General features: G+C 37.2%; 1 protein-coding gene across 2 annotated transcripts; it reads right to left on the reverse strand.

Annotated features, from left to right (window-relative positions):
• Nucleotides 1–1,787: 1,787 nt before the first annotated feature.
• Nucleotides 1,788–18,079, reverse strand: FAM204A (family with sequence similarity 204 member A). 2 transcript variants are annotated; one of them, XM_058028965.1, is made up of 8 exons: nt 17,708–18,079; nt 17,294–17,605; nt 16,304–16,394; nt 15,756–15,789; nt 15,092–15,191; nt 13,299–13,388; nt 2,500–2,606; nt 1,788–2,151 (listed from the first exon to the last, which is right to left on the reverse strand). In XM_058028965.1, the coding sequence occupies exons 2-8, from the start codon at nt 17,525–17,527 to the stop codon at nt 2,100–2,102; spliced, it is 708 nt and encodes a 235-aa protein (XP_057884948.1). In that variant the 5' UTR covers nt 17,528–17,605; nt 17,708–18,079; the 3' UTR covers nt 1,788–2,099. The 2 variants fall into 2 exon arrangements, with proteins under 2 accessions (XP_057884948.1, XP_057884947.1); XM_058028964.1 differs by having other exon boundaries at nt 15,092–15,194.
• Nucleotides 18,080–18,409: the final 330 nt, after the last annotated feature.

The following is an 18,409-nucleotide window of genomic DNA, read 5'->3' on the forward strand; positions in this document are numbered from 1 at the left end:
CATTCCTCTAGATCCATAGCATCTGTTAAACATGAAACATATAGTTGCAGAATGCACTTTTACTTGCTTGGCCAAAATTTACATCACAGACCAGATCAACTTAAAATAAGGTGTCAGCACAATGCAAAACTAAAAACAGATCATCAGTTTAGGATGATGATTATTAAAGATACAGTTCTGCATTCATTTATTTCTTATGTATTTATGTGAACTCCATAACGCTGTATTAGGCTTTTGTATTTTCCCTGTTAAGAGATTTTTGAACATGGTATAATTCTGGAAGGCCATGAGTATTTTAAGCAAACCCGTTAGGTGGATAAAGAGGTTTGAAATGTGGTCGTTTTTAAATTCATCACACAAGTGACCCAAAGCAAATATTCTGCATACTTCCTAAACAGTTCCATTGTTAATGGCCTAACATAAAATTAATTGACTTAGTCTAAAATATTACAGGTAGCTGGGCAAGCGCTGTTTCTTGAGGGCTTGGGTTTCTGTTAAAGCACATTTTCAAAACAACACCAATCCTTGCAATTAGATCAAGATCTAGATTTGACAAATACCGTTGCTCTTAAGAGCAATTACTGCAAAAAAGAAAATACTTATTTAATACATGATACTTTAAAACATTTAATGGAATGCTGCTGGTGTGTTTTGTGTTTGCACATGCAAACATGAAACTTACCTTTACCTTTACATGAAACTTACCTTTACTTACCTTTACCTTCACTTCACTAGAGATAGCACTTGCTTCCTTCCACACAAAAGTTTGCAAACCATAGTGTGAGTTTTATGACGTTATACTGCAGAAACCTGCTTAGGCCCCAATTTACAATCCTGGCAATTGTATTCAACTCTGTCATCATAACTAATTACAGCTAACTGCAGATTACCATATTGCAAACTCTCATCTGTGTGAAAGAAATATGATGTTAAAAAAAAAGAATCAAATATCCCGAGGGCTAATGAACAAAAATGCACTATTCCATCTTGGACTGCAAACCTGAACTCTTCGAATTGCTGCTGTAAAACTTCAAATTGCTATTTGTTGGCAAGTTGTTTTAGCCCCAAGTACTTCCACAGTAAATCACCATTACACTAATACCATACCTTTGGCCTGAAACATATTAATCTTGGTTAACAATAACTGACATTTACATTACCAATTCAATTCAGGCATTGTGGTGACTAAACATATATGCAAGAGCTTCAGGGAGAAAAGTTATTAGTTTTGAATGTGTACTTACTTTTCACTGAGAACAATTTTGAAGAAACATTATCATCAATTCTTGTTATAATCTTATAACATAAACATTCAAATCCTAATTGATCTGTAAAACATTTGACTTGGAGTAAAATCTGCATTTGTATCTTGGGTGCAGTTAACTGTACAACATAACAGTTCAGATATTTTTCCAAGATATGTATTTATTTATTTTTATCTAGGACTTTTAAAACCTGTGTTCTTAGGAAGGAAAGAAAACTGGGAATCTGAAATATTAAGAAGAACATGGCACCAGGATATGACCAATAGTACCAGATCCTTCCAGGAGAGGGAGGATGGACTTCTTCCTGTTTGTTTTTTTTTTTTTTTAATATTTATATTTACTAAGGCTATAAATGCCCTTGGTTTAAAAAAGACAGGTTGGGTTTGCTCTTTATTTAGTGTCTTTCCCCACCTTACAAGTAGAAAAGAAGTACTTACTGCATTAAGTCTGTGTAGCCCCAGAAGCAAACATACCCCTCTCCTCACACCCACACATTATAATTGCAGTACAGCACAGAACACATTTGGACCAAGAATTTTATTTCAACTTCAGAGAATTCTCTGCCAGACTCCAAATTCATCCTGAAATGTATTATCTTTAAGTTTCATATCAAGGAGGAAAGTTTAACCCAGTATTGATATTTAGATAGTATTTTTGCTGTATTATTTATAAGAGAGTGACAAAACAAGACAGTGCAGTTTAAAAACATTAATATAAATACTAGGCATTTGATGTGTTGTGTTCTGGGGGGTTTTATGTTTAGATTTAATAAGGTGCCCACAAAAATTCTTCAAGTAACAACAGGTATTAGACTCCTGAAGAAAACAGGATGGACTACATGTATCCCATGTTGCTTTTTGTTTCCCATCTTTTCTTGGCTTCAAATCTGAAACAGAGCACAAAATCCACATTAGGAATGATGAGAGTATGTGTTTTAGGTATTTAAGCACGTTATTCTTAACAACAACAAAAATAACTTATTTTTAATACTGTAATAAAGACATGAAGACAAATACAGCCACACAACCACCACTTTGTTTTTGATAAAGCCTCTGTACTTAAGTCTGATACACTCCTAAAAAAGCCCAGCAAAACCCAACAAGGTTAAACTAAACAAATTAGATTAGCACAAGCCTATTTCAACTGAAAAAAAAAACATTTAACTGAGATTGTATTGTACACACTTAGTGCCAATGAAACCAAAAATGTTTAATTCCATACTCAAATGACTTACCCCCAAGCAAGCTTCTTTTTCTTTTGAGCTTCCTGGGCAGCCTCTGCTTCTTGCTTGGCTTTTACAAAGTTGCGGCAAGCGGCAGCTTTGGCAATTTTCACACCAAGCTAAGACATGAAAAGGAACAAAGAAAAACTGATTAGATGCAAATGGCTCATAGGAAATTTAAGCCTCCCAAATTACTTGGTCTGATATTGTTTCTCAAAATCAATAGATACTAAAATATTTCAAATATTAGGCTGATGAAGCACTGTAAGACTGGACAAACAAGAGTGTCTCTTGAGGGGAACACAAAGGTGTAGGATCCTGGGGCAAGCAGTTCTTTTTCACCAAATGCCTCATTTTCAAAACCAAAACCCAAAGGCAACAGCTCACTGGATCCTTTTGTTTGTTTGTTTTATACAGACAGACATATCCAAATACACAGTCTCCATTATCAGGACCAGTCTTGCTCAGATATGCCAACACAACAGAACTGGGTCTTACAAGTGTCAAAAACACCCAAAAAGACATTTTGATACAGGAAGAGCTGCTACCATGACACATTTTTCACTAGTACCACTAGACAGGTTTTAATCAGTCTCTCCAAAAATACATGATGCAGTGTCCTTAGTGTCTATCTCCACATTACAAGCTTTTAGACTGCAAGGGTGTGATATGCCAGCTTTCCATGTAGGTGAATACCACATCCATAAACTGATGCAGACTGTGAGAATTAAGTTCACTTTAGTGAATGTGAAGTGCAGGAGAGCAAGGCAGGGAAGAGTAATGTAAAAAAGATAGAAGACACAGTGAACTATGACCAGTTTATTTCCCTTAATCAACATTCATAACTTGTAGTTAAATTTTGTGGTTGCTGCCTTGACTTGACATGATTTGTGAAGGAATTCATTCTCAGAAGTTACTGCTATTCTCCAAGACAAGCACACAATTCATTTACCCCAAATTGCTACAAACTGATGTGGGCAAACAGGTTTTCCTTCAATCCACACGCAAACCTCCTGAAATCTGCAGACAGTTATATCCAGCAAACTGGATATTCTAAATGTCCCCCAAAATGCCATGGGGGCATCAAAGAATGGGAGACCCAAGGGGAAGAACACTCTTTAACACCGTGGCTGAAGCTCCACTATTCATGGTAATACACTTGGATAATCTGCAGCATCTATGCAGACAACTATTTACTCTGAGAAATGCTTTACCCAGGTAAGATGAGAGGGAACTCCAGAACACATCTGCAGGTGAAGATGCACTGACACATTTTCCACAACTATCCCATCAAACACACAATAGGTAGGTGATCATTTTGTTAACAAAGCAAAAAAAAAAAAAAATCCAAACCAGCATGACAACAAGCTCTTCTACCTTATGGTCCTCTAAGGGTTCAAGAAAGAAGAAAGGAGCCTTTAAGGAAAGGCAGCAAGCACAACTCAGACTGTGCTTTGTTTGAGGCTCTAAATGCTGCCAACACAAGCAGACAGGAGCTGAGCATAACAGTTTGATAGGAAAATAGATATTTTCATAAACATACTATTTAAAAAGGAAAAACTGAACAAGTGTCTCACCCAGTATTTGCATGTGTTATAAGATCCTAAATGTCTACCTTTGGAATCATCATCATGCACAAGATATTGTGATCAGCTACTTCAAAACTTTTATATTATCTATGTAATTTTCCCCTGAGCATTAATAGTTTTTATTAACAGTAATTCAATGCCAACATCTGAACTGCTAAATTTCAGGTCAAAGACTAAAACATAACATTCTTTTATTTGCATTGTCACTTAATATTTAAGGACAGCTATTAACCTTAATATAATTGCAGTATAAAAATGCTTAAGAAAACTCACCTAAAATATTCAAAAAATGTTTACTTTTAAATTGAAACAGGAGTAATTATTAGTTTAAACAATACAGCAATCTGATGGCTGAAGTCAGTCAGCAGAACCATGCCTTTATTAGAGGTATTTTACCTCCTAACACACTTGAAAATTAACTTTTACTGTGTGATGAATAACAGAATCTCCTTAAAATATATTCTAGTGGCCTACTGAGCACTTATACACATAGAAATATACACAAGGGAGCTCTAAACAAGTGCTGCAGAAAAATCTTTTTATCTGCATTTTCTGGAAGACAGAATAAGTCCTTCCATCTTTGAAAAGTACAGAAAAAATGGGATAAGAGCCTCTGCAATGTATGTGGAAGTAAATGCAGAAACATTTTGCAGCATTGTTACAATTTCTAGGCTACATAGTCAAATTTTCAAGATATGAAAACAAATGTTGCATATAAACACACACAAACATTTTAGTCAGATTAAATGTCTTCTGCTGCCACCCAAACCCAGACATACATCTTCACTCCCTGCTCCCCCCCATAAGAAATCCATAAAAGCTTGGTCAATGGATTTTACATTAAAAAAAAAAAAACATACTAACATTTCAGGTCATCAGATAACTCAATAAAATACAATCTTAAAAGAAGTAAGAAAGCATGAATAAAAATATATACAACAATTTCTTGTGTAGTCAAAGTATCAGCATTTTCCATATAGAACATCCAATATTTTGCTGCATTTTAATTAAGGTGTCTAAACATTATCACAAAGAACTGCAAATTGGTCAGAGCACGCAGTAAGGAAAATTAAGCTCTAAAGGCTTTTTATCACCATATTTCAGGAACCAAGGGTGTAAAATGTTCTAATTTGGGATATATTAAAAGCCATAAAAGGTCTTTCAAAAAGATTAATGGTACTTTGCTTGGATTTAAGATAAGGGCTTTAGCTGGTTGGAAAAGCAGGGCCCTGGCTAGACCCTTGAGGCATTCATCTTTACAGCCACTTGGAAGATTTGTAAAAGCGTCTGCATAACCTCAAGCAAACGCACTGCGACATTTTTTTTTTTAAATTCCTTTCAATTTTACAGGTTTAAAGTGTGTAAATCATACTGGGTAGTAAAGCTGATATAATGGTTCATCCTTGTAACACTATATATATTTGTATTTTGAGACAAACTTAAAAAACAACTTAGTTTTGACAGGGCAAAGCCCTTTCCATTTGGAAGTTGACCAATAATCATGTCAAATATCTTACTCTAGATGTTTAATGCAGCATAAATGAAAATTTCCTACTCATCTGAAATTGTTACCTTGTAACAAATATCTGAAGCTTTGCTTCTTTTTGAACACTTCCAAGGCATTTATTTAAAAATACCAATTATCATACTTTAACTTTTTGTGGAATAACAGGTCTCTATGAAAAATATTTATGCCACTCTCTTTTGTTCTTTAATTAAATGAAAACAGATGTTTTCTGAAGTAAAGCGGAACCATTACTGGAGTACTTAAAGTGTTAAGGTCTTTAATTTTTATATCAGTTTGGTCTACAATTCCTGATTGTCTTTACTCAAGCTCAACATTAATGTCAAGCAAGTTACCTAGGAGACGAAAGAGATCAAAGAGACAAAAAACCCTCAAATGTCTGATTAATCAAGCCTGCAAACAGCTTATTTCTTTTAGCCTGCATGCAAGTATGAAAATGAGATTCTGGGAGCCGTACATTGTGCAGATTTGTTCATTCTTATCAGAACAAAGCCAGCGGCAGCTTATTTCATGGATCATTGGCACTGTCATCAGTGCTACACAGAACGGGTGACAGCTCCTCATTTTGAGGCTTGAACAAAATTAGCAAAAAGTCGGCACAAATTAGCCTCTCATCTTTTTAGTAATATGACATTATTCATTTACTTTTTATCCAATTTTTAATTTTTTCCTTGTCAGCTATCCCTTTCTAGTGTTTCTTGCACAGCATCATAAAACACTTTTAAAACAAGCAAAGAAATGGCTGAAGTTGAAACAGAATGTAAAGTTCAGGCAGAAGAGTAAACATTTTTATTAAGTTGCAACAGAATCTACTGTAACTTCCACAAAACTTCCTTGCAAATCAGGACATTTAACATTAAATATCACAAAGCAAAGACTTGCCTTTAAGATAGAACTGTAAAATGTAAATGCTGAACGATACAAGTACGACACAACGGAATCAAGAACTGCTCCAGAAATACTGAGGTATGAAATACAAAATATTAAACCTACAAAAGCTCCAACACAACATCTATATTCAAACAGGTCCTGAAATATCCTGTGATCATAGCAGAGAAGCCAAACAGCCTTTTAATATAGTGTTACAGTTTCTCATCAAATATGAATCTAGTTATTTCAGGCTTGCCTCTAGCAATGATTTTCTCCTTTTATGTTATGGAATGTTATCCATTGCTGACGTATATAAAATATATAAAGCAAACAAGAATACCAAGTGGATTTTGCAGTGAAAATTGTCCCCTTTCAATGATGTGCTCAACTTCCCCTTTAAAATACTTTGTAATACCTTTGTTGTATTTTTATGCTGTGTATTACAACACAGCATAATATTTGGACACACATTATATTTGGATGACACAGTAATGGAGCAAGGACAGGAAACTGTTCTAATATTAAGCTCTTTGCTAGACTTTAACATTTAAATGCAAGTAACTTCCTCCATTCACGAGAAAACACAGCATTAAAAAATTAACCATAAGCTGTTAGATGCTTTACAGAGCCCCCTTATAACAAAGGCAGTTTTAAAAAAAGAACTGTAGTACTGTTTTCAGCAATTTCTTTATCTCTGTTCTTCTAAGTAAGAAAGCTTATTAACAAGCTTTGAACTTAAAATCACATTTACAATAATGTGCCATCAACAGTTTTATAAGCTAATTAGAAAAAAAGATTAATTAATGACTGGCTGCTAATAAAATGGCAATCATGAAGAAAGAAACCAAGGGTGCTAAGCTTCAACTACCACCAATTAAGAGCTAATTACAAACAAATTATATATGTGTTTTGCTGTGGGCTTTAATTTACTAAAATGGTTTTAATTAAAAGAGAAAACATGCTGATTAATTGAACTGCAGAAAAAATCTACAGTATAAACTGTGCTTTGTCTGTCTCTTTAATTAGACTTGTAACATCTGAAATCTTTTTTTAAGGTTTGTTAAGGAAAAGATATACATAATTAAGGGAGCATAAGAATGTAATTCTAGGTGATAACCCTGCCATGTTCCAAAGGTTAAAAGAAAACCACCTCAATGAAGAGGAGTATTTGGAAGCACCTTCACCAAGGTAAGAAAGGAAATCCTTCACAGATAAAAAACCTCTTTTTTTTTTTTTCCTTTTTTTGAGGGGGGGGTGACGGGGACAGTTCTTCCACAACAAGAATTCCAAGTTAATTTGTGCTTGGTTACACTCCACATAAAACTGCACCACTTCAGGTACCTAAAAACACTGAGAAATTGTGAATGTTGCACAGAACTTCGAAATTTTATTTTACCAACAGAATAGCATCATGTACTAACTCCTGTCCATCTCTGACAGTAATGTCATCACAACCAACCATTTCCTACCCAGATTCTCTCATGGAAGTTTCCAGAATGGTTCTCAGCAGTTATAACCAACAAACTGCCTTGTGTACTTCCCTTTCTAATTTATATGACTAAAGGCTACTTGCAGACAGGAGACACTAATTTGAGCATGAAAAAATGGTCAAAACTGATGCATCAAATTTTAAAGCCAACAGCAGGACTGATCTTGCTGTAACATGAGGATGATATTCCAGTGAATAGCCAATTAATTTCATCAATTACAACGCAGATCTTTCATTTAAGTTGGATTAAATACCAGTGTCCCCATAAATTGCAGCTTTTTAAGTCTTTCCCCAAAATGCCAGAAGACACTAAGCCAGGCACTCAGGAAGTGCTGTCAAAAAGTCTGGGGTATTTAGAGACTGACATGTGCTGCAGCAATTTAGCACATTAAATTACAAAATATTTTAGAAGTTACTTTTGACAGGTAAGTCTAATATGGTCGAGATGATATAACTGTGTTCAAGTTACAGTCCTCAGGCTAATGTGTTCTTAGACAATGTGGCACCTGCCTACCAGGCAGCTCACACAAAAAAACCTCACCAATATGTGCAAAGTTTGGGCTTTAGTCAGATTAGTTCTCACAGTATTAGAGCCATAAGAAATCTGTATTCTGCATTTTGTAGAATACAACCAAACCATGATTTGAGCACAAAAACACTAAGAAAAAAACTCTTTCTCTAGGAGGAAAAATATATGTAAGGAGTGGTGGTGAGGAATCTTTTAAGATTTTTTTGGTATACCTATGAAAATTTTTACAAGTATCACTCCAGATTGAAACTGATTTAAAGCAGAGTGAAATTAGCAGATATCTGCACATACCATCCATTCTCAAAGGGATAAACACATCCAGCTATTCACAGTCACAGTGCTCTAATTTATCAAATTTATTCTTTAAAGAAATCTAGGTGGATTCCCACTAACACAGTAGGAACAATTTAATTACATCTCAAGATAGAACTCCAGAAAAAAATTTTCACAAAGCATTAAGAAGTTGAGATAATTCCAAGTGTCTGTTCCCAGCTCCATATCCCAAGAATCTGCTACTATTAGATCTCAGCTACCCTACCCTAAGGCACCACCAAAAAAATCTTGTCATTTCAGCCCAGATAAATGTTCACATGTGCTTTATTCTCTTTATAACTTTCATTCTAAAAGGCTCAGATTTTTTTTTGGTAACTCCTACATTAACATTTCTATTGGCATCACTCAAGTTAAATAAGTCATCCTTAAATGCAATGTTCAAGCAACAGCTTTAGGTTTGCCAGGCCACATCTGAACAGCACAACTATAAAACATGAAGGACTCTGCCCATGCTGGAAGCCCTGGAATGTGATAACAAAGACAGCAACAGGATTACAACAATAAACACTAACTGTGCATATTGTACCATGCACACTGCAATGAATTGTTCATTTTTTAATACTAATAGTACTGTACTGAAGGCATTAAAGAAATAATTCAGTCTAACTGTGCTTGAAGCTCTACAGTGAATTAAGGAGTATGACCCACTGTATTATTTTGCTGCTCAACACATTTATCAAAGCAGTGTTGATCTTGGACACTGTAATTTCATCACAGCACTGAGGTGCTCCAGCCAGAAGCTGAAGGAGCAGAGTTACTGAAGGCCTAAATTATCCTCTACCACATAATGCAGAGATGCCCATATTTTTTCAGGAAAATCTTCACTTGTGTATAAAATAATGAAATCAAGAACTCCAGGATCACCAGACCTCTCAGGGAAGCAGAACACTCCACAAGAGAATGCACTGTGGGGATGGCCACAGGTAGAGATCTGCTACCCTGATGACTGACAGCAAGAGACAAGGGGTGACACTTGGCAGTGAGGTTTGTCAAGAGATTAGACAAAATATTCAGCAGTGTAATACATACAGTTCATTTTTATAATAGAAATGCAACTGCCAACAAAAGAGGGGGAACACATCAGCCAGTCCCAAAAGCTACATATGAATCCACCCATGCAGCCACCAGTAAACACAGCCTCATGCAGGAGGTGCTCAAGTTCTAATTCTCACTCCAAAACCCCGAATGCCCCTGGATTGAGAAATCAGGAAAAGAAAACAACAAATATATTACCCAAAGGTTCATCTAACCAGTGCAGCAGCAGCATTTTCCTTAAAGAACCTGCAACAAGTTCCACCTGGAAACCTGAAGACCCAGAACCTTAAAGCTGAATCATTTAGGTTTTTAGAATGCAAAATTCCATGATGCACTGACAGCTGCTAGATTATGCATATTGCCTAAGTCATCACTGATTTTAAATGAATCTGATTTTAAAAAACCTTTTCTCACTGTGTCACGACGACAGGATATTGACAGCATCATTTTGACATTCCTTTGCTTTTTAGGACATGTTTCTACCGTCTATACTCATCATCTGTTTATTTTTGGCTTCATTTTTCTAAATACTGAAGCTGCCCTATCAGTTTCACAGGCTTATAAATGTTATACATCAAAAATTAGTTTCACTTATTAAGGCAGGAAACGGCTGTAAGAACTCTGGGATCTGTGCCTCAAAGCAAAAGCTTTATCAGCAGGTTCCAGTCACTGCTTCTTGCAAAAGAAAATGGTGCCGATTAAAACCCCATACACCTGATTTCAAAAAGAACACCTACCCACTGAACATTTCTCACATGGCTGCAAGGGGGGCTGCACCCCAAACACCACACAGCTCTTTCTCACACACTCTCTGTCCCCAGCCCTGTGACACCACTCAAGAAAAATGAAAACTATACATAAAGAGATGAAGTTGAGATAAAAGAACAATAATTCATCCACTTATTACCCCAGACTTCAGAGGGGGTGCACTTCAATACAGCCACAGTGCAGTTCCACAGAGCTGTGCTGCATTTGGAAGTTCGAGGGATACAAATAGCCACATAATTTAAAATTAACTCACTTCTTAGAGGCATTGTATATTAAAATAAACATTTCTGTAAACTGCTAAGAGAAGAAAAGTAGCGACTGAATGAATACAACATGAAAGCAATATTTTATTAAGTGTACTTGTGTACAAAACAATGACTGTTCAATCAGCCTCTTCCATAATCAAATCCTCTTTTTATAGCTCTTCACTGAAACAGTCACTGTTAGAAGAATTTCCTTAGGAAAAAAAAAAAGTATTTTAAAAGCTCCATTAAAAAAAAGCTTCTGAAAATCACAAAGCAAAATGAACCTTGCAGTGAGCAATGGAGCACATCTCCACAAGAGCAGAGAACCCCAGTGAATTCACATGGATTCTGCCTCGACAGAACTCCTCATGAGAGATCAAGCCAGCCATTTGAGTTTTTCTTCTTTCAACATATTATTTGTTCAGATAAACCCACTTAACCAAAACCAAGTCAAGGCTGTGAATACTAATAATGTTTCAAGCATTTTGTTTTCAGAATTACAACATGCTAATATTTGAAAGTCAACAATTTGGAGCTAATGTTCCACAAATAATAATACACTGCTGGAGCACCTGGGATATGCTAGATGTTGTATAATCCCATGGCTACCAAAATCAGATAACAGTTTATCATAAATATTACAAAACCTTAAAACTTCTTACACTGATTTGTTTTTATAGTCAAACAATTTGCACTAGAACCTCAGTATGTTTTATTGATTATAATACTCCAACCACTTTAGAGGAGATGGGATAATGACATTTGTGAAGGAGAACAGCAAGTGTTTTTCATGTTGTACACATGAAAGGTAATAAAACAGTCAGAAGCTGGTCAGACTTGAAGGGAACATGAGGGCACAATCCTACCACTGTCAATAGCTGTTATCTTTGCAGGCTGAAGTTTTGTGATCACTGGTGACAAGGCAGATAAGAGTCTAGTCATTAGAAACTGCCCTGAGTGACTAAATGGAGGAGTTTAATGATTTGTAAGAACACTCACTGAGGAACAGTTACTTTTACCCAACCTCAGAGAACCTTAAGAACTGTATTTCCCACTTCAAAAGCTGTCTGTTTTTAAAGTCATCACAATATTGTAACACATTGCATGAAACAGATTTAAATCTGCAATTTTACATTAAAGCTTAGTTTAAAACACTGTGTTTAAGAAACATGTAAAATATTTGTATGAGAATGAGAAGCAGCTAAAATTTGTCTTTGCTTTCCTAATCCTCTTCTAATACCTTTGAATTTTGCAAGCATATACAGTGGACAGAAAATTGCCATTACCTTTGTGAAGATGGAAGAATATTCAAGATAAAGGAATGAAAGCAAAACATTATATAATTATTTTTAGTATAAATCTAAAAGATTTATAGTTTAAATCATACTACTCAAATTACTTTAAAAAGATCATTTTTCCACTCACTGAAATAGTATTTTTTTTTTCTTACCTGGCTTCAAAACTGTTAAATTATTTTATTAACCTAATTTTTTCCTCTGCATTTTCTCCCCTATGCACAACTAGCAGTGGGGGAAACAGCCTCTGTGGACTTCAGCTGCTACTACTTACCCTATGTGCACAAATTGAATAATTTCTTAGATGAAGTTACCAGAGCTATCTGATAAATTCCTCACCAGTTTTAAGTATTCACTAAGACCTCTACATACTGATTTTTTCTCTCCCACTTTTGTGGCAAAGAGAGCACAGCTTTCATGAAATTATTCAGCTACACCAACTATCAAGACAACATCTTGAAAAAAACTGTGTTACTTTGCACTTGGTTTTAGGTATGTATTTATACACTGAACAATTATGACAAGGAGAAAAAATTATCCACCACAATTCTAAGGCTACAGCAGTAGTACAGAGAGACAACCATCTACTCCCATTCTTCTTGAAAATTCTTCCAGCCATCAACTCCTGACCACAAAAATACACAGAAAAACAAGTATTGGCACCCAGCTTGGGGTTCATATGTCCTTATTTGCTCTAGGCTTGCTAAATCTCTACCTGTCTTCAGGCTTGCCATGATCATGGGAGAGGTAATGCAAAAAAACAAATTATGAGGCACAGGGAACTGAGAGGAAGGGAACATCCTATCCCTGTCCTCCTGGCTTGCAACATAGAGAAAAAACAAAAGCTCCACACAGATGACCAGACCAACTCCTCTGAGTTGTGGAGTGAGCAGCAAGGCTCTAAAGCAAGTACTTGGGACAGCTCATGGATGTATTTTCAATTCTTAAACACAGCTACAACTGTCCAAGCACTGCCAGATCAGTAGCAAAGTCTTGAAATCACTGACTGAATCTGCTCAGGAAACTGGAAAGATGCTGCAAACAACCTTCAATGCTGTTCTACTCATGACACTCTCAGTCCAGATGTGCAAAGCTAAATGGCCCCTCAGAGTTTTTGTTAACAGCCCACTTACCTCACGAGTGGCCAATCTGTCACTCAGCTCCTCAGCCTTGGCAATGTCACCTTCAGCCACACACTTCTCTATGCTCAGTTCCAGGCCAGACTAGGAAAAGAAAAAAAAAAAAAGTAAATGCCTTTAGAACATAAAGAACATATTTAAAGGGAATACCTCCTTTCTAAAAATATTTCTTTCATAAATTCTTTAAGACACTGCACAAACCTGTAATTTCTGTGTACCACAAATCACTCTGGCTGTGTATTGTAATGGACAGTATAATTAAGAATTCACTGAGAGGCTGTCTGAGCACAAATCATTGCATTAGTTCCACCTTATGTGCAGGATAATACTATAGGTTAAAAAAAATTACACGGGCTAGTTTATGCCTGTCACAATAAAATTTCATCTGAAGATCTGGCTTATCTCTTCCATCCCTGGAGCTTTCTAAACAAAATGTGAAATATATGTGTCAGGTAACATGAAGAATGGCAATTACCACTGTATCGTTACAGTTCTAAGATCTTATCTCTACCCAAAAACCAGAGTTCTGGCACAGAGCCACTCCACTGTGCTAATAAATTCAAAATTCTAGCAGCCCTATGGAAAACAATGAGAAAGCTTCAGGATTTAAGGGTTGTTTTCTTATTTTCAAAGGTAAACATGATTTGTTTAATGGCAACATTTACAAATAACACAACAATAAAAAGTAACCATGTCCTGGAAATTACAGTTGTAAATTTCTGATGGAGTGCAAAAGGATAGCACTGACTTCAGAATTTCACCAAAAAACTCACTCTCATAACAAAAGATAATTTACAGCCTCACTGATTTTAAATATTAGTGAACTAAAGAAAACACATTTGACAATTCTGTAACATAGACTTTTTAAGAGATAAAAAGGAACAAGCTAATGGAATTCTTGAGAAACAGTGATCTGCAAACACTGCACTTGAATTATTTCAGGTGGAAGATGAAAAAAAAAAAGCACAATTGGAAGTTGCAGTGATGGCAAATTCTGTTAAGATGCCTCTTCTGAAAATAGCAAAGCAGATCTTCCACTAGTAATAATATCCCTGAAATTACAATGAAACATCTGCATTTAACACTTTGGGCCTCATTCCAGATCTATCCTGACCACTTCAATGACAACTAAATAGTCACCAAAAATAAGAAGCAAACAAATCTTCATGACCTGCATGTAGAAACTTACTTTAAGAAAATTAAAAATACAAGAATTATCATAAAGGAAGCTAACTGAACATTTCATGTAACAGAACTTAACAGAGAACTTCATAAGAAATATTATAGAGCCAACAGCACTGCCAGAAACTCCCAGTGCAGTGAGATTCTTAACTAATCCATTGTGTGTGCCAATTATTTCAGATATGACTAGTCACACAGTAATATTTATTAACAGAATTTGTTATGAATCCAGTCAAAATGTATGCTAGGATTGCACCTTTAATTCTTGTAGCCACTGGTGCCAACTGAAGAATTTATGGGACACATTTTAAAGTTAAAACCCAATGAAGCAAAACAAAAGGAAAAGTCAAACAATGCTTATGAAGTGTTCTGTCTCTCACAACAGGAAAAACAAAACCAGACAGGAAACAAGCCTGGATACTGTCTTAAAAGAAAGCACAGCAACCATTCAAGGACATTTATTTAAAAAGCTCACAAAATTATCCTTCCTCAGAGCAACTGTATCATTTACCCTCAGACAGCCTCAGTTTCATTCCTATCTCAGTTAAGGACAAGCTCTTTTACTGCCAAACACAAGCTGACACTGCCCTTGTAATAACAGTCACCTTTTGTGGAGCCCTGCTGTCCACAGGTGATTCAAATCTATCATTGATTCCAAAGTATTGTGTAAGTTCCTTCCATTTGTCTTCATTTTCCAACTGCTGACTACTAAAAATAAACAAACAAACAAACAAGTCATTGCTATAACCACTTTCCTTTCCACAATTTGTAATATCCTTTTCAAAGCTAAAATAAACTCCTCCATTTGGCAGACATAGCCTTTTTACCCATTCAGTTTTTTTTAAAAAGTGAAATTAATTATTGCTCCCCCTTTGTGTAAGTGTTATTTCACAATCTTCAAAGCAAGCTGATAGAATCAAAGAACCATTTAGGTTGAAAAAGTTCTTTAAGATCAAGTCTAACCATAAATCTAACACAGCCAAGGAGGAAATAGAAGGGAAGGAGCAGACTGAACAGGAGCTTGTATGAAGGAAGTAGGAAGAGCATTAAGTCTATTAAAAGTTACATTAAGTGATACATTTGTGTAGATTTTGAAAATCAAGCAATCACCAGTACAAATTCAGCCTGCCCAACAGACACATTGAGCAAATTTAGAAGATAATTTACACAATGCTCAAAGCTAGGCTTTGGCTATGAATGTGGTCAGGCTTATTGTAAGTTTTGCCTGCTACTAACAGACCTCAGGTAATCCCATTGACCTGGTTATACCTCTGAGCCACTTCATCGCTCTTTCTCTGCTTTGCTAAGGGGAAAAAAAAAAGAAAAAAAATCCAACATTACACAGTGATAGCCCACAGCATCCAATGAAGTTAACAGAGCTCTAATTGGTCACATTTCCTTTGAAAGATCAACACACAGGGATTTTTACCCAATGATCATGTGGATTTAAACCACCCAGCTATAAGAAACTCCTCAGATATCTGTGAAGCTTTAACCAGAATGTGCAAAACTTTTGTAGAACTACTGAAATACACTTAACCACTATAAATCAGTATTAATTAAATTTTGCCTCCTTTTAAAGAAGAGAACAAATATATTACTTGCATTCCATGTAGCAATCTGTCTACAACCTCACTGCAACCTTGCAAGTGATGCATACAAGCAGAAAAATAAAATCCTAGATAACAGCTAGAATACAATTCTTCATTAAAAAAAAAAGACACGAGAAAGAAAACCTCAAACCACCCACAAAACAGCATGCATTGATACTAATTTAATTGGAAAAAAATAAATTCTGTTAATTTTTAAAATAACACCTTTTCGGCGGCGCTTTCTTTTCCGGCATCTGTTTTCCTCTCTCACTTGCATTTTCATTTCCTGGTGTTTCTTCTGAAGCTCCACAAATTTCTACAAGATTATGAAAAACCAAGTCAGTACTTGTAATTTTTCCCCCCCATTTTTGAGAAATTACATAGAGACATGTATAATTACCCACAGTGCCTTGTATCACCTGCTACATCCCAACCTATAAATCGAGACCATGGGACGCTGATGGTGTTAAACTGGAACTGGTGCAAATATTTCATCACCTCTCTCTGACTCTGTGCCCTCCCTACATCCCAGGGCTGTTCAGATCTGACAGTTCTCCCATGGGATGTGACACAGAACACACTTTTGCTTTCCTGAGCTATACCATGGATTTTTATTGCCCAGCTGGTAGTTTGTAATCCACAAATTAGTGGCAGCATGGCCCTTGAACAGCAGGCTACCTACAAGGACTGAGGGGTGAAAGAAGGCAACTATTTTTTGCCAATTCTTATTTTGAATCTAAAGCCTAAAACATATTGTTTTGTTAAGGGCTTTTTGTTTTCCCCAGTCTTTACATGCAACTGCAAAATCAGGAGGTTATAAGGAACTCTTGAGTCTGAATGTTTGCAATTAGCAAGCAGCAGGGCACACTTCCCCTCCCCAGGCATGAAACACTGAGCTGTAAATCCTTACCAATGCAGAAACCACCTACCAAGCAGCTCAGAGCCCATAAACCACCGAAAACACAACTTTTATACAACTGTATAGTTATGACAGCTCCTGGCTGTGCTTTCAATCACCACCAAACTACCACCTAACTACTTCCTAAATTCCTGTTCACCTTGCTTCAAACAATCTAAGGTTTGTATACTCAGATCATATTTAACCCAATTTCAGATCTGTATATTGACTATTCAACAGCTAATTACTTTAATTTAAAAATCAACCATTTGAGTACACTGCATCATGCTCATTTGGAGACCAGTAATGATACATACATTCCAGATATTTACAGAAACTCCAGGAGGGCACGTTTGAAATTCACCTTCTTCATCTGTCACTGGTACAAGAGGTTCACTGCTGCCATTACTTTCTTGTCCAGTCCCCTGAACTCGTTCAGTATCTTCTTTTGCCTCTTGCTTTGAACAGGAATCAGGTGATTCGTCTCCATCATCAGAACTCAGATCAACATCACTTTCATTCAGTCCTGGAGGTAAAAGCCCATTCCACATCTTCCAGTTTATATAAAGTCCAAACTATTTCAAGTCACTGCAAGGACACCAGGTTACCCATCCCAACACAAAAACAACCTGCAGAAGAGAGAAACAGAAACAGCAAAACACGTCATCAGAAATATTTTTGCTTTTCCTACATGTTCCAGATAAGCACATTATAAAGGTGCTAATACTTACTATTGCAGAAAGAAGACAACTTGATTACAGAGGCTGAGACTACTATTTTCACCACTCCTCGTCCTTTAAAGTTGTGCCTCTATGCGTTTGCTTACAGCTCCTTTTAGTTTAGGGGCGACACTGCAGCAAACGCCTCCGGTGCCTCCTCAGGGGCAACTTCCCGGGACCGCAGAGCCGCCTCCCCTTCCCGGGCCCCGGCAGGGGAGAGCGGGTGCGGGGAGGCGGCAGGCCGGGGAAGTGAGGGGAGCCGAAGAGAAACGCGGCTCAAGGCCGGCCGGGGGAAGGCAGCGGGCTCTCGCCGTGCCCCGGTGCCCGCGGAGCCTCCTCAGCGCCGCCGCCCGCGGCCGTGTTTACCTGGCCGCCATCTTGGCACCGCCGGAACACCTCGCGCGCCGATTGGGCGGGGCGGCGCAGCCAATCAGCGGGCGCGCCGGTCGCCATGGCAGCGGGGCGGGGCGGCCCGGGTGTCCCGGGAGGGGCGGGGCGGGCATGGCGGGCAGCGCTGTGAGGGGAGCGCTATGAAGGCAGCGCTGTGAGGGGAGCGCTGTGCCGGGGGCGGCGGGGCTGGGGGGACGGCGTGTGCTGGCGAGGGGTTGTCGGAGTCTCAGAACCATTTAGATTGGAAAAGGCCTCCCAGATCCGTGTCCAGTTTACGACCCAACGCCACTGTATCCACCAGACCATGACACCGGGTGCTACATG

Source organism: Melospiza georgiana, chromosome 8 (assembly GCF_028018845.1).
Source record: "Melospiza georgiana isolate bMelGeo1 chromosome 8, bMelGeo1.pri, whole genome shotgun sequence".
Taxonomy (NCBI): domain Eukaryota; kingdom Metazoa; phylum Chordata; class Aves; order Passeriformes; family Passerellidae; genus Melospiza; species Melospiza georgiana.